The 16274-nt window shown below is 35.1% G+C and overlaps 1 protein-coding gene across 1 annotated transcript; it reads left to right on the forward strand.

The window, feature by feature from the left end:
- The first annotated feature begins 803 nt into the window (after window positions 1-803).
- Window positions 804-14416, forward strand: ei24 (EI24 autophagy associated transmembrane protein). Its single transcript, XM_056466498.1, has 11 exons — window positions 804-910; window positions 2640-2770; window positions 4308-4453; window positions 4973-5033; window positions 5122-5188; window positions 6286-6410; window positions 9365-9484; window positions 9560-9671; window positions 9744-9855; window positions 11656-11730; window positions 11837-14416. The coding sequence occupies exons 2-11, from the start codon at window positions 2729-2731 to the stop codon at window positions 11997-11999; spliced, it is 1023 nt and encodes a 340-aa protein (XP_056322473.1). The 5' UTR covers window positions 804-910; window positions 2640-2728; the 3' UTR covers window positions 12000-14416.
- The last annotated feature ends 1858 nt before the right edge of the window (window positions 14417-16274 follow it).

Here is a 16274-nt window from a genome sequence, read left to right on the forward strand (position 1 = left end):
ATCAACTAGGTTTTGCAGTTTGTACTAATTGTTTTGAGAAATGCATTAATTGTTGTGCAAATGTAAATAGTGTTGTGATTTATATATATATATATATATATATATATATATATATATATATATATATATATATATATATATATATATATATATATATATATATATATATAAAAATGCGTCAACATTAAAATACGTGCAACTTAGAAATTATTAACATTTTAATCAGATAGATAGATAGATAGATAGATAGATAGATAGATAGATAGATAGATAGATAGATAGATAGATAGATAGATAGATAGATAGATAGATAGATAGATCAAATATTACTTAAAAGCTCAATTTTTCCATTTTAATACACCTTCTTTAGCATACACGAGCATAATTCAACAACAGATAGTGAATAAAATCGTCATTCAATGCAAATACAAGCCAAATATTTGTATAAAAATAAAAAGATTGAATATTAAAGACCTTTTAAAAAAACTCGAAGATAATCCATATGTTGTCTTACCTGAAGTGACGGTAAATGATAAAACACGCGAGACTTAGGAACAGAATAACATATCGCCTCTTATGATTTTGTCTTATAGTGAAAACAGACATATTTTTCTAATTTCACCGCTAGGAATTCATTCAGATATAACCTAAAATAAACAGTCCGCAAGTTTCCGGCGACATTTATCTAGTAAGTTACTTGGAAACAAAAGGGAAAGGGTCGCTTGGGTATAAGGGGTGTAGTTTGAGTCAGCCAGCTCGACCGAAAAACTACAAATCCCATCCTGTGTCAAACCACGCCGCGCATGCGCAGCTGCACTGGCCTGGTGCTGTTTTGTTGAAGCTTGAGAAAACTGAGTGGAACTTCAAGGCTTCAAGTGAAGAGAGATTTCAGCCTAAATAGGCACATGAGGTACGATATGCTGGATTGACATGCAGACAAGTTTTCTATGGTTATGTGTGTGTTATTATGGCATGTTATTATTGGCTTTTGTTGCAGTTAGCTAATCAGCTAATGATCTGCTTGCTAATGCTGTTGGTTTTGTTGTTTACTAAAAATCTGCTCCATCAAATTGCTTCGTGACAGCGCTTTTGTTTAAACTAAAACTAAATATGAATCGGATTATAATATCTTGCGTTTTTTTTGTTTTAAATGAAGAGTTTTTGCTTGAATTAGGCTTTAGTTCTGATCAGAAACATGTTTGTTCATACTATATGTAAGTGTGACCCTTGATCTTGGTCATATAGGGCTCTCTAAGGGGATGTTTTCAACATGAATGTCTGCTGTTATCCTTTTATTAAATTATTATTATTAATAATAATAATACACTATTTATTGCTTGAATGCTTTTATCAACGTGTGACTGGGTCATATGACTTAACACTAAAATTATAAATGATATGAAGCTGTAGATGAAGATCTACAGTATCTCTCTGTTTAGTTCAGTCCAATTAGCTTTTTTTGGCATTACTTTTTTTACAATATTGCCAAGGTATTTTTTTTTTTTGTTCAAGGTTTTTTTAATTTGTTTTTCACGTTATACAGAGCAAACAAAAACAAAACACCCCTTTCATAGAATACCAGATCTCGAAACAATATTTAATTAAATGTCCACAGAAAATAAAAGATGAAAATATGACACTAGTTCATTTTTTCTCATGTTGTCATGTTGTGTTCCATTAGAAAATAAAAGATGAAAACATGACACTAGTTCATTTTTTCTCATGTTGTCATGTTGTGTTCCATTAGAAAATAAAAGATGAAAACATGACATGAAAATATGACACTAGTTCATTTTTTCTCATATTGTCATGTTGTATTCCATTTCCATCACAAGAGTTAAAAAAGGTTGCCAGGCCTTATATAAATGTCTTAACAGACCCTTTGAGAGTATGCCTTATTTTCTCCAACTTAAGATGAGAAATCACTTCTCTTATCCAGTGATTATGTGTCGGTGGAAAAGAGTCTTTCCATCTTAACAATATCAGTCTTCTAGCCAGAAGAGAACCAAAGGCTAACATTTTAATTTGTCTTATATTGAGCGGAGCGCTCTCAGGGACCTTTGCCAAAATATTTTAACTATGTATAAAATATTGAATAGATTTACGTCATTTACATGAAATGTATAACAAATGAGAAATGAATGGCAGAGTAAAGAAACAATTCAAACATGTAGGCCTGTCGCAATATCTATTTTTTGCTGTATAATATATTGCACTAAAATATATTGTGATTAAACTTTATATTTAAATTTTATGGCCATTTTATGCCACTCATTATATAATCCCAGAATGACCATACAATATCATCACAATGCAAGTACACTCTTCCAAAGAACATGTCATATTTTATTCTTAAGAATATTTCATTTAAGTATAGTCATTTTAGCAGTCTAATAATGCGGCATTGGAATCAGAATGTGAAAATAAAAATCTTAAATAAATAATAATAAGTGCTTACAGAAAAAGTACTAGTGACTTTCAACTTTAGGATAAAACAGTAATAGTTAATAGTATATGTACATTGATTAATTTCTAATAACCTAGATGTGTCTGTTTGTGTGTTGTTTGCTTGTGTGTAATAACAATAATGATAATAATCATAACAAAATATCTAAATTAATCTCTGTGTGTGTGTTCAGTTTGCAGGCGTGTCCTCCTCCTGTCATGAGATCTTGCTTGACCTCTGACCTCTCCTCCTGCAGTTGATGACTCTGCAGCCGGTGTGGCGATGACGGACAGTGTCAGAGCGTTTCTCCGCAATGTTGCGACGGTCAGCAACTAATTTTACATCCAATAAATTCATAATTATCATTTGAACGTCTCCAGAAATTACATCACATCAGCATTTGTAACTTTTAATGAGTCTTCCACTGCCAGACAAGCAAAGACATGACAAACTGCACTTTGAATTGGAAAGACATCCTATCTATATCTATATATATATATATATATATATATATATATATATATATATATATATATATTACTTGTACCTGGTTGATCACATTTTGCCTTCAGAACTGTCTTAATCCTTCGTAGCATAGATTCAACAAGGTACTGGAAATATTCCTCAGAGATTTTGCTCCATATTGACATGATAGCATCACACAGTTGCTGCAGATTTGTCTGCTGCACATCCATGAGGCGAATCTCCCGTTCCACCACATCCCAAAGGTGCTTTATTGGATTGAGCTCTGGTGACTGTGGAGGCCATTTGAGTACAGTGAACTCATTGTCATGTTCAAGAATCCAGTCTGAGATGATTCGCGCTTTATGACATGGCGTGTTATCCTGCTGAAAGTAGCCATCGAAGATGGGTAAACTGTGGTCATAAAGGGATGGACATGGTGAGCAACAATACTTAGATAGGCTGGGGTGTTGACACGATGCTCAATTCGTACTAATGGGCCTCAAAGTGTGCCAAGAAAATATCCCCCACACCATTACACCACCACCATCAGCCTGACCCATTGATACAAGGTAGGATGGATGCTTTCATGTTGTTGATGGCAAATTCTGACCCTACAATCCCAATGTTGTAGCAGAAATCGAGACTCATCAGACCAGGCAACGTTTTCCCAATCTTCTTTATTGCAATTTTGGTGAGCCTGTGCCAATTGTAAACTCTGACAGGAGTGTCACCCAGTGTGGTCTTTTGCTGCTGTAGCCCATCTGCCTCAAGGTTGGACGTGGTGTGTGTTCAGTGTTGCTCTTCTGCAGACCTCGGTTGTAACGAGTGGTTATTTGAGTTACTGTTGCCTTTATATCAGCTGGAACCAGTCTAGCCATTCTCCTCTGACATCAACAAGCCATTTGCTCCCACAGAACTGCTGCTCACTTGATATTTTCTCTTTTTTACACCATTCTCTGTAAACACTAGAGATGGTCGTGCGTGAAAATCCCTTTAGATCAGCAGTTTCTGAAATACTCAGAGCAGCCTGTCTGGCATCAACAACCATGCCACATTCAAAGTCACTTAAATCATCTTTCTTCCCCATTCTGATTCTCGGTTTATATGCACAAAAGTAGATTTCATTTAAGTCTTAAAAGTTATTTTAAATATTAAAGAAGACACTATTAAATATTTGGATCACACGACCATTCATAAGTGTCTAGTATTGAATTCATATATTATATTATTACGAGGTTTATAATAATAGTATTATAATACTTATTTATAATAACTTATAATGAAAGCTGAATAATTAAGCTTTTCATTGATTTATGGTTAAGATATGATCCTTTATTTTAATTTCATTGAGAGACATGGGATTCAGTCTTACACAGCAGTCTTCCTGTTTTTCCAGGGTATCAAGGACTCGATCCTGGGCATTGGAACCATCTCCAAACTCGATGCTCGTATTCAGCAGAAGCGAGAGGAGCAGAGGAGGCGCAGATCATGCGGAGCACTGGCCATGAGACGAGCTCAAAGCGAAGAACGAAAACAAGACAGGTGGAACAATAACTGTATTAGCGTCCACAACAACATAATATATCGTTCTGTTCATTATAAGCACACGCTGCACTTTAGTCAACTGCTGCTTTAAAGTGCAGTCTGCAGAAATACTTTGATTGACATTCTCCCTTTGTACGTGTCATCAGAGGGGGAAAGCCCCGCCCATTAGTGACCATCTCTCCCTCATTAGTATAGAATGTTAGTCTTGTTTTTGAATCTGCCACTATACTGACACACAGGCATTTGTAGCTCCGCCCTCTTTTGAAAAGAGCACAATCTCATTTGAATTTAAAGCGACAACCACCAAAATGACACAAGTAGGATCAAACCCTAAAGGGGCCATTTCAAAGAGTTTTAAAACATTATTTGTATTGTATTTTAAGCTGAAACTATACATACTCTAGAGACATCATAGACTTATTTTACATCTTGTAAAAAGGCGCATAACTGGTCCCCTTTAATACTAATGACATTACAACCTTGATCATTACTTCAATCCATTTTTTTTCTTAACAGTGAACCCAAACTAGTAAGTCGAATTTTCCAGTGCTGTGCCTGGAATGGAGGTGTATTTTGGGTATGTTTCTCTGTCTCCATTGGTCAGCAAAACGTTGGTCTGTTTGTGTTTACCATTGTATTAAAATCCTGTTTGTTTGATCTCACAGCTAAGCCTGTTCCTGTTTTATCGAGTGTTTATCCCACTACTGCAGTCTCTCACTGCTAGAATTATAGGTAAGTGTCACATTAAAGACTGTGCATAATTGTGGTCAAAATGATTCGCCCTCCTGTGAATTTTTAGTTTTTTTTTATATATATATTTCCCAAATGATGTTTAACAGAGCAAGGAATTTTTCACAGTATTTCCTATAATATTTTTTCTTCTAGAGAAAGTCTTATTTGTTTTATTTCGGCTAGAATAAAAGCAGTTTTTAATATTTTTTAAATCATCAGAGTCAGAAAGAGCTTTATTGCCAGGTATGTTCACACAAATGAGGAATTTGTTTTCGTGACAGAGCTTGTACAGTGCAACTGGATAACAGAGACAGGACAAAAAACAGATAATAAATATATTTAAAAAAAATTGAAGAGGTGAATGCAAATATACAAATTGACAAGTGTTTGTACAGCTATATTACTATATACAATGTTATATGTGCAGCTGTTATGTGTAAATTGGCATGTAAAGTGTGTTGTTAAATAAGTGTATATGTGTATTACAAGTAGTGATATTTGTTCCACAATTATTATCATTAAGTGTTCATGAGATGGATTGCCTGAGGGAAGAAACTGTTTCTGTGTCGGGCTGTTCTGGTGCGCAGTGCTCTGTAGCGTCGACCAGAAGGTAAAAATTCAGAGAGGCAGTGTGCTGGGTGTGAGGGGTCCAGAGTGATTTTGGCAGCCCTCCTGCTCGCTCTAGATAAGTACAGTTCTTGGGGAGTAGGAAGGGTTGTACCAGGGATTCGCTCAGCAGTCCGAACTATTCGACGTAGTCTTTGGAGGTCATATTTAGTAGCTGAGCTAAACCAGACAGTTATTGATTGATATAACCAGACTGATAATCATTTTACGGTTAATAGCATTAGAAGTGTCTTGAAAAATATGTAGTCAAATATTATTTACTGTCATCATGGTGAAGATAAAATAAATCAGTTATTAGAGATGAGTTATTAAAACTATTATGATTAGAAATGTGTTGAAAAAAATCTTCTCTTCATTAAACAGAAATTGCGTGGAAAAATATACAGTGAGGGGTTAATAATTCAGGAGGGCTAATAATTCTGACTTCAACTGTATGTATTTTTAATATTTCTTCTCTTTCTTTTTTTTAGGTGACCCTTCGCTGCATGGGAATGTGTGGTCATGGCTGGAGTTCATTCTAACGTCTGTATTCAGTGCTCTCTGGGTTTTGCCGCTATTTGTGCTTAGCAAGATAGTCAACGCCATTTGGTTTCAGGTGAGACTATTTAGCAGGAATCACTCTTGGTAATGACATAACAGTCTCCTTTTACTAAAATCATGTGATCTTGCCAATAAACGCCACTTCCGCCAAAAATGAGATAATGACATCGAGTGAATGCTTTAGGCACGTAGTACATGTTCAACAAATAGATGTGCTTTATGATGTGCTAAATAACAGTTTGTTGGCAAAAGCCGCTAAACGCCACAGCAAAAGCCGCTATATCCTGAGAACCAATCAGAAGATGCAAATCGAATCATATGTGTTCAATGTAGCAGCGTGCTGATCAGCCGGCTTTTATGAAGAGACCGATTTCGATTTTAAAAGATGGAGTTTGATAACCTGGATGAGCCTGTCCGACTGTCACTGAATGACACATGAAAACGTGCCTTACCTCAAAACTCTGCATTATAAGGAAAAGAAAACGCACTGTACAGTCGGAAGTGTAGCATGCATTCATAACGTTTGTTTGCGTAGCGTCGCTACTTTGAATGAGTCCGATTTACTATGCATTAAACAGCAACTGCGTTTCACGAAAGACGAAGTTAAGATGACGTTCTTTTATCCCACATGGATGCTATGAGGATAAACAAGAGACCAAGACCTTAAGTATGGTGAGAGTGAGTGAATGAATGACAGCTTCTAAAATTGTCTGAGAGACATCTCCTTTTGCCTAGTAGGCTTATCTTGTGTTTTGTTAGCTAATTTAAGCTATTTTTAGAGATAAATATAATGTATAAAACTATACATTATTTATATTACTTCATAATACCAATACATCTAATAAGCTTCTTATACAATGCACAGATATTGATGTTTCACAATGTTTTACACTACATTATTTGAATCTACCAAGCTTAGTTTACTATGTTTGTTTGTTGTTTGTTTGCTTTATTATAGAGCACATTTAAAAACAACAGATGTTGACCAAAGTGCTTTACAAAAAGACCAGCATACAAAATCTATAGTTGTATATAAAAATAAGCAAAATATATAAAAACAGATTTAAATTAATTATTTGCAATCAAAATGCAAGAGACAGAAGATGATTTTTTTAGATGAGCCTTAAAAGCACCAAGGGAAGAACACGACCTAATATGTAAAGGCAGACCATTCCACAGATGGAAAAAACCCTGTCACCTCTTGATTTCAACTGTGTTTTGGGGACAACTAGCTGAAACTTGTTTTCCGACCTGATTGGCCTCAGTGAAGTATGCCAGTGAAGAAGCTCACCAATGTAAATAGGTGCCAGACCATTCAAACTTTTAAAAACTAGTAGCAATAACTTGTATTGAATCCTAAATTGGACTGGGAGCCAGTGAAGAGATGATAAAACTGGTGAGATGCTAGAAATGTTTTTTGTCCCAGTTAAAAGCCTAGCAGCTGCATTTTGAACCAGCTGCAGGCATGCAATTGAAGCCTGCGAAATTCCTGATTACAAAGAGTTACAGTAGTCTAATCTGGACATAATAAAAACATTGATGGTTTCCAACTCTTTAGAAGACAGAAAGGCTTCAATTTGGCAATGTTTCTTCATTGATAGAAACCACTTTTGACGATTAAATTTATTTGCTTGTCAAACTTTAACTCAGTGTCAAAAACAACTCCAAGATTTTTTGCGTGACTGTGGACCTTAGGCCTGAACGAACCTAATTGATTAATTGTAGATTCACAGACACTTGGAGGGCCAAACACTAGTTTACATTATTTCATGTTTACATTATTCTACTTACAATAAATCTAAATCCCAAATATCAGAAATGACAACAGATCGTTAAGATTTAATTAATGTCAGTTTTAATGTTATTGATTAATGCACTTACTTGACAGATTTCATTCATTCATATTCCTTCTGCTTTTTCCCTGGTTATCACAGTAGAATGAACCGCCACTAACTTGGCAGATTTATGTGTTTTAGGTGGTTTGAGCATGTGTTTTATGTTTGGTAAAATAATTTCGAATGGCATGTTTAGTGATTTTTCAACTAATTACACGGTCTAGTTCCAATTGGAGGATTTAGAGGTTTTTGCAAAAAAAGCACAAGTGGATTTAGCTGGTTTTGATGCAAAAGAAAATCTACCTTGTTAAAAACCAAAGAGTTGTCTAAAGCTAATAACCTTATCAGTACATATAAAATAAAACATCTGAACCTAATCAGAGGAGCCTGATAGAAAATGCTCATTTACAAGAAAAGAGGTCTAATGGATTTAGAGGGTTTTGCATTTGAACTCTTCATATATATATATATATATATATATATATATATATATATATATATATATATATATATATATATATATATATATATATATCTATATATATATATATATATATATATATATCTATATATATCTATATATATATCTATATATATATCTATATATAGATAGATATATATATATATATATATATATATATATATATATATATATATATATATAGATATATAGATAGATAAATATAGATAGATATATATAGATATATAGAAAATATATATATAGAAAATGTCCAGCTAAAACCAGCTTGACCAGCCTGGTTTAAGCTGGACATAGCTGGTTTTGGCTGGGCTTCCAGCCTGGCAAGTTGGTCAAGCTGGTTTTAGCTGGTCATTTTCCAGCCTGACCAGTTAAGACCAGGCTGGAAATGGCTGGATACCAGCCTGAAAGTGGCCAAAACCCCTCTAAAACCAGGCTGGTCAACCAGCTAAAACCAGCCAACCAGCCTAGGCTGGTTTAAGCTGTTTTTTTCAGTAGGGTATATATATATATATATATACACACACACACACACTCTCTATGAAATGTATGGAAATTAAGATTTTACAGCATTAGTACATTGTAACTATTGATTCATTTACATATCAGTTAAGGCCTCCTGATATAAAATGTTTCCCTTTTTTTTCTTTTTTTTTAAATACGTAAATGTTGGTTTGGTGCCGTTTTGTTGGGCAGGACATTGCTGATCTGGCGTTTGAAGTGTCTGGACGTAAAGCTCAGCCTTTTCCCAGCGTCAGTAAGATCATCGCGGACATGCTCTTCAATCTTCTGCTCCAGGCCCTCTTTCTCATCCAGGTACAAACCTTTACTTCTCTATTGTGTGTCTCTCTTTTTCAAACATGCTTTTAATGCACGCCGTTTCCTGTTTAGGGATGGATTGTGAGTCTCTTTCCCATCGATGCTATTGGTCAGCTGGTCAGTCTCCTGCACATGTCTCTGCTCTACTCGCTTTACTGCTTCGAATATCGCTGGTTTAATCATGGTAAGTGTGTGATCAGTCAGGGAGATATAAGATCAGATTGTTTAAATGTGACATTTGATCTCTTGACTTAAGGAATTGAAATGCACCAAAGGCTGTCAAACATTGAGAGGAACTGGCCGTATTATTTTGGCTTCGGTTTGCCCATGGCTCTGCTGACTGCTCTGCCCTCTTCATACATCATAAGGTACAATTTCAGACTCTTCTGATCATATTATGCTCTGATTAGACATATGTCGATATTTAGTAATTCAATATGTTGTCATTATGAACATGAACAATATTGATATCATCTGCACTTCAAAATACAGTGATGAATTATTTATTATTATTTTTTGGGAGCTTTTTAAGAATATTCAGATTATTGTATATCATCGATTGTTCATTACAGATGCTTGAAGACTTAATCATCTGTGATTTATTTTCAAACATTCACATTTTCACATTTATCTGGCCTTCAAAGTTGAAGATTCTGCGACTAATCTAATGCCTAATAACGCAATTAAAACCAAAATCATAATCCTGTTATTAAATGTTCTAATAAAGTGTCCTAACAACACGCTACGTGACAAGATACGCAGTGACAAGCAGTTTGGCTGTTTACACCAGACTAAACATGACATAAATTAAAATTCAGCCATTCAGATGCACAAAATAGTGTACTTACTTCACTCCAATGATGACATTAAACTTTAACATAATTAAATGTACATGCCAGGGTGTCCGCTTAATAAGTCTTAAATGTCTTACATTTCAAAAACAAACTTTTAAGCCTTAAAAAGGCCTAAATTCACAAAAGTGTTGTGTTGTTGGTCTTAGATCATTTTAAACGGGTCTTAATTTTGCTTTGTCCAAGGAAAGCTTCTCAATCAAGCAGAAATCCATCCAGTGACCAATAATACATCTCAATAAAACCTTATGATTTTAGATTTAAGTTTTTTTATTGCAAAGTGATACAATTCATAACAGCTGTTAGACATTTTACTGTAAATTCCCCAAATTAAAGTCCCTCATCAGGGAAAAACAGCTAAAAACGATTACACATGACAATTACACAATACCGGGCCATTAGAGAAAAAATCCTTAGTCTTTAACCCGGTGTGCGTCTAAAATTTCATTCTTAATGGTCTTAAAAGGGTCTTAAAAGTCTTAAATTAGTCTTGATTAAACTTGCAGAAACCCTGACATGCTGAATTCAATTTCAAACAGTTTATTTTATTCTCAAGATCTGAGGTGAACTATCTGCTGCTGCTTTCAGTAGTATGGTAATAAGTCATGTAAAATGGCGTTCAAGCTCACATTATTGTCATTTAACACTGAATAAAGCACATGAGGTGTACCTGAGGTGATCATTGTCAGTTTTCTGTTGTTCATCTAAGAAATAGAAGCCGTTTCTAATATATCAATTCGAGGTGTTGGTTAAACAAAAACTGCTTTTAATAAGGAGAATTTTCCTTCTATCGGGTGCCGTTGCTCTTAAATCAGCCTTTAGACTCATAGTCAGGCATGCTCCAGTTGGTGTCATCAATCTGGCAACCTGCACTTGTGGACTCGTCAGAGGAGGGGCCGAGTGAAAATGTGTTTTGAACCAGGAGTGCATTACCTAGATCAACCACTGGGTGTCAAACTTACATACTGCACCTTTAACTAACATTTACTAATGAGACTTTAGTGTAACTTCTGCAATATTTAGCAATTTTATTTGTTTAATGCATTCATTTACTCACATGTACATACAATAAAGTAACACAGCAAGTATTTTCGGGTTATTTTACTTGTAAAATACCTTTTTTGCATCTTCGGTCAATATTGTGATATATACTTTAATAACTTTGGCATTAATTGAGAATTGTGAAACGTCATGATCTTTGAAATGTTAAGGTGTAATAGCAACCTTATTTTACAGGGAATTCAACCATATATATATATATATAAATATAAAAGCCATAACTCTTTTTCCATCTCTACATCTTGCTCTTTCCTTCAGTGGTTGTTTGTTCTCCATTCTCTTCCCACTCTTCATCATCAGCGCTAATGAAGCAAAGACCCCAGTCAAGCTCTAGTAAGTAATGTGCTTTTTGATTGTACTTTTTTTACAGATTTAGTTTTCAGAAAATTCATTGATCGCAATCCTCCACATCATTGTGTTTTGTTTTCCATCACTGCAGCCACTTCCAGCTCCGGCTCTTTTCCCTGGTCGTCCTCATCAGTAACAAACTGTTCCACAAGACAGTGAACCTGCAGAGCTCCCTCAGCACCTCCGCGTCCACAGAGAAGCTGCCGTCTCCTCACGTGTCCCCAACTCGCCAGCGACCTTTACCCCCTCAGTGACCTCTCCAGGATTCACCTCTCACTCTGAAAGCCGGGAAATGATCCATTACGCACTCTCTGCATTTGAAAGCGTGTGTCTGTGCTCTTCTGGACGGGTTAGTAATGTGAATCAAGGTTATGATTCTCGGTGTGATTTTAATTTGTTTTTCTCGGACTGATTTTGTACCCATTACGTGCCATTTGGGTGATTTGTAGAGACAGCACAAAGACCTCAGCGTGCACATTTTCTGTGAATTGGCCCACCGTCCTCTTTTTAGGCCCTGTAGTCTACATTAGTCGACTCTTTTTATCTATTTATGGCCTTCTTTTTAATTTTAATGTACTTTTTTGAGGCTCAGACATGCGAGAGAGTGTATTTATCGATTAACACTAAACTCAATGAAGAAAAAAGTACCTGATGGTTTACTTTCCTGCACTGACAACTGATCTAGAGTCAGAAACGATCAATTTTAAAGGCCTCTTTGAGCAGTAGATGTTTCTTGATATGAAAGATATGAGTTATCGGTAACACTTTACAATATGGGACACTTGGCTAATGTTAGTTAATGTATATACTAACATGACTGAATAAAGTTTGAACAGCATTTATTAGTTATAGTTCATGGTTTACTAACGGGATTAGTTGGTAAAAGGGATAGTTCACTCAATTTCATTTACTCAATATTTGTTCATTCTCAAGTGGTTTAAAAACGTTTATGAGGTTTTTTCTTCCATTGAACACAAAATACGATATTTAGAAGAATGTTAGAAACCTGTAACCTTTCATAATTCACTCAAAAAATGAAAACTTACTTAATATTTACTCATCCTCAAGTGATTTAAAAACCTTCATGAGTTAGTTTTTTTCTGTTGAACACCAAATAAGATACTTTGAAGAATGATAGAAACCTGTAACCATTGATGGTTCACTAAAAAAAATAAAAAACTTACTCAATATTTACTCATTCTCGAGTGGTTTAAATACCCTCATGAGGTAGTCTTTTTTCTGTTGAACAAAAAATGAGATATTTTGAAGCATGTAAGAAAACTATAACCATTGATAGAGCACTAAAAGATTTTAAATTTACTCAATATTTACTCATCCTCGGGTGGTTTCAAACCTTTGTGTTTCTCACTAAATAAGATAGTTAGAAGAATAATAGTGCATTCAAAAAATGAAAATTTACTCAATATTTACTCATCCTCGGGTGGTTTCAAATCTTTATAACGTTCTATCTTCCGTTGAACACAAAATAAGGTATTTTTAAGCATGATAGAAGCCTGTAACCATTGATAATTCACTCAAAAAATGTAAATTTACTCAATATTTACTCATCCTCAAGTGGTTTCAAACATTTATCTGTTTCTTTTTTCTGTTGGACACAAAGTAAGATATTTTGAAGAATGTTAGAAACCTGTAACCATTGACTTCCATTGGAAAAACAAATGCTATGGAAGTCAGTTGCTTACAGGTTTCCAACTTTCTTCAAATTATATTCTTTTGTGTTCAACAGGAGAGAAAATCATCAAAGCAAATGATGACTGGATTTTTTTTTTGGTGAACGATCCCTTTAACGTGAGCTAAAAATAAACAACTGTATGTTAACAAAGATGGATAAATACTGTAATAAATGTATTGTTCACATTATTAATTACATTAACTAGTGTCCCATATTGTAAAGTGTTACCGAATTATCAGCGTGCATCTTCCTCGAAGAATGATTCAGCCAAAAGCTAACCTCCAAATTCATCATTTATCTATCGAACTCAAAAAGAGAGACTTTGAAGAATGTTCACACCTCTCAAATCACTGTATACTTTTGTTGTATTAAAAAAAGAGCAGTACGAATGTTCTTTTAAATCTCTCCATTTGTGTTCCTCTGGAGAAATCAGATTAGACGGAGTAAATGATGAGAGAACTTTACAGAAAAATTCATTTTAACGTTCAACTCAAAAGGGAGCTGCTTTTTATTTGGGTTTCTTTTTATAGTGCGTTTTTATTTCGGGAATACCATGTCAACATGATCCAGTGTCATCTGCGATGGTTTCGGGGATGATTTTCCAACAGTATGCACAAGCTTTATTCCTCTGCTGCTGTCAGGTGACACTGCCAAACTGTGCGACACGTGTGAATCTGTCCTTTTAAATGACCACGGATCCGGTTTCTGATGAACGCTGGCATGCGGAGTGGATGTCCACTGTGGTGTGTGTTCCTGTTTTCGAACATTTGAAAGTGAAGCACATACTAATGGCTCGTTTCGATGTCATTGTATCTATTGTGGGTGGGTGGTGTGTGTTTTTAAAAACAAATGGGTTGTAATTATCGACGGCAGTCCATAGTGTTACACCTACAGACGGATATTTGTGAGTGACATTTTGTAAAGTATTACATTATTTCAATAAACTTGCTCTGTATACAGTATGGAGCGTTTATTTTATGTTAGCGTTTTACTTGTATGCATAAATACAGTGGTGTGAAAAAGTGTTCGCCCCTTACCGATTTTTTATTTTATTTTTTTATTTATTGATTTTTTTGGTGCGTTTTTGTCACAGTTTAATGTCATCAAATTAATCTAATTGATAGTCAAACAAGTGTTCTCGATAATGCAATGAGTTTGTTACAGTGCTGTGGAGGATTTTTCGAGCATTAACGACCTTTTAAAGGTAATGTATCTCAATTGGATTCAGTTCAGGACTTTGACTAGGCCATTCCAAAGTCTTTTTGCATGTTTGTCACAGTTTAATGTCATCAAACTAATTTAAATATTAGTCAAAGATAACACAAGTAAACACATCATGCTGTTTTAAAATGAAAGTTTTTATTATTAAGGGAAAACAGAAATGCAGAACTACATAGCCCTGTGTGAAAAATGATTTGCCCCTAAACCTTATAACTGGTCGGCAACTGCAATCAAGTGTCTTTGATAACGCAATGAGTCTGTTACAGTGCTGTGGAGGAGTTTTGGCCCACTCTTTGCAGCATTGTTGTACTTCAGCCACATCAGAGGGTTTTTCAAGCATGAACTGCCTTTTTAAGGTAATGTATCTCGATTGCATTCATATTAGGGCTTAAACTAGGCCACTCCAAAGTCTTTTTGCATGTTTTTCATAGCCCTGTGTGAAAAATGATTTGCCCCTAAACCTAATAACTGGTTGGCAACTGCAATCAAGTGTTTTCAATAACCGCAATGAGTCTGTTACAGCGCTGTGGAGGAATTTTGGCCCACTCTTCTTTGCAGAATTAATTAATTCAGCCATATTGGAGGGTTTTCAAGCATGAACTGCCTTTTTAAAGTAAAGTATCTCAATTGGATTTAGATCAGGAGTTTGACTAGGCCACTCCAAAGTCTTTTGCATGTTTGTCAGTTTAATTTCATTAAACTAATATAAGTATTAGTCAAAGATAACACAAGTAAACACATCATGCTGTTTTAAAGTGAAGGTTTTTATTATTAAGGGAAAACAGAAATGCAGAACTACATAGCCCTGTGTGAAAAATGATTTGCCCCTAAACCTAATAACTGGTTGGCAACTGCAATCAAGTGTTTTCGATAACTGCAATGAGTCTGTTACAGAGCTGTTTAGGAATTTTTGCCCACTCTTCTTTGCAGAATTGTTGTAATTCAGCCACATCAGAGGGTTTTTGAGCATGAACTGCCTTTTTAATGTAATGTATCTCAATTGGATTCAGCTCAGGACTTTAACTAGGCCACTCCAAAGTCTTCATGCTTTGGATGGTTGTCCTGCTGCAGAACCTAAGGCTATGTAGTTTTGGATTTTGCTTTCCCTAAATAATAAAAATCTGCATATAAAGACTGCATGATTTGATGGATGTGTTCTATTCTGTTATCTTTGACTAATGTTTACATTTGTTTTATTACCTGAAAATTAAAATAAAAAAAAAACACTTCAGTAATGGGCAAAACACTTTTAACACTTTTTCACACAAGAGTTCATTTTAAACCGATATTGAAAACAGATCAACAAAACAGACAGGGACAAGAGAATTTGAATGCATCTTTTATTGTTTTTCTCCACCTCCTCCATCATCCTCTCATCCTCCTCCTCTTATTCCTCCTTCTCATCATTCTCCGGCTCATACTGCTGCTGATTTTTCTCTGTCTGTTTCTCTTCTTCACCTCCTCCTCCTTTATCTCCACTTTCAAATCCACCATCTCAATGTCCTCCTCTTCATTCTCCTCACTTTCCTTCTCCTCCTTCATCCTGCTCATCTCCTTCTCCTCTTTCCTCCTGCACCTTCGCTCCTTTTTCTCCTCTTTCATCCTTCTCCTTCTC

Source organism: Danio aesculapii, chromosome 10 (assembly GCF_903798145.1).
Source record: "Danio aesculapii chromosome 10, fDanAes4.1, whole genome shotgun sequence".
Classification (NCBI taxonomy): domain Eukaryota; kingdom Metazoa; phylum Chordata; class Actinopteri; order Cypriniformes; family Danionidae; genus Danio; species Danio aesculapii.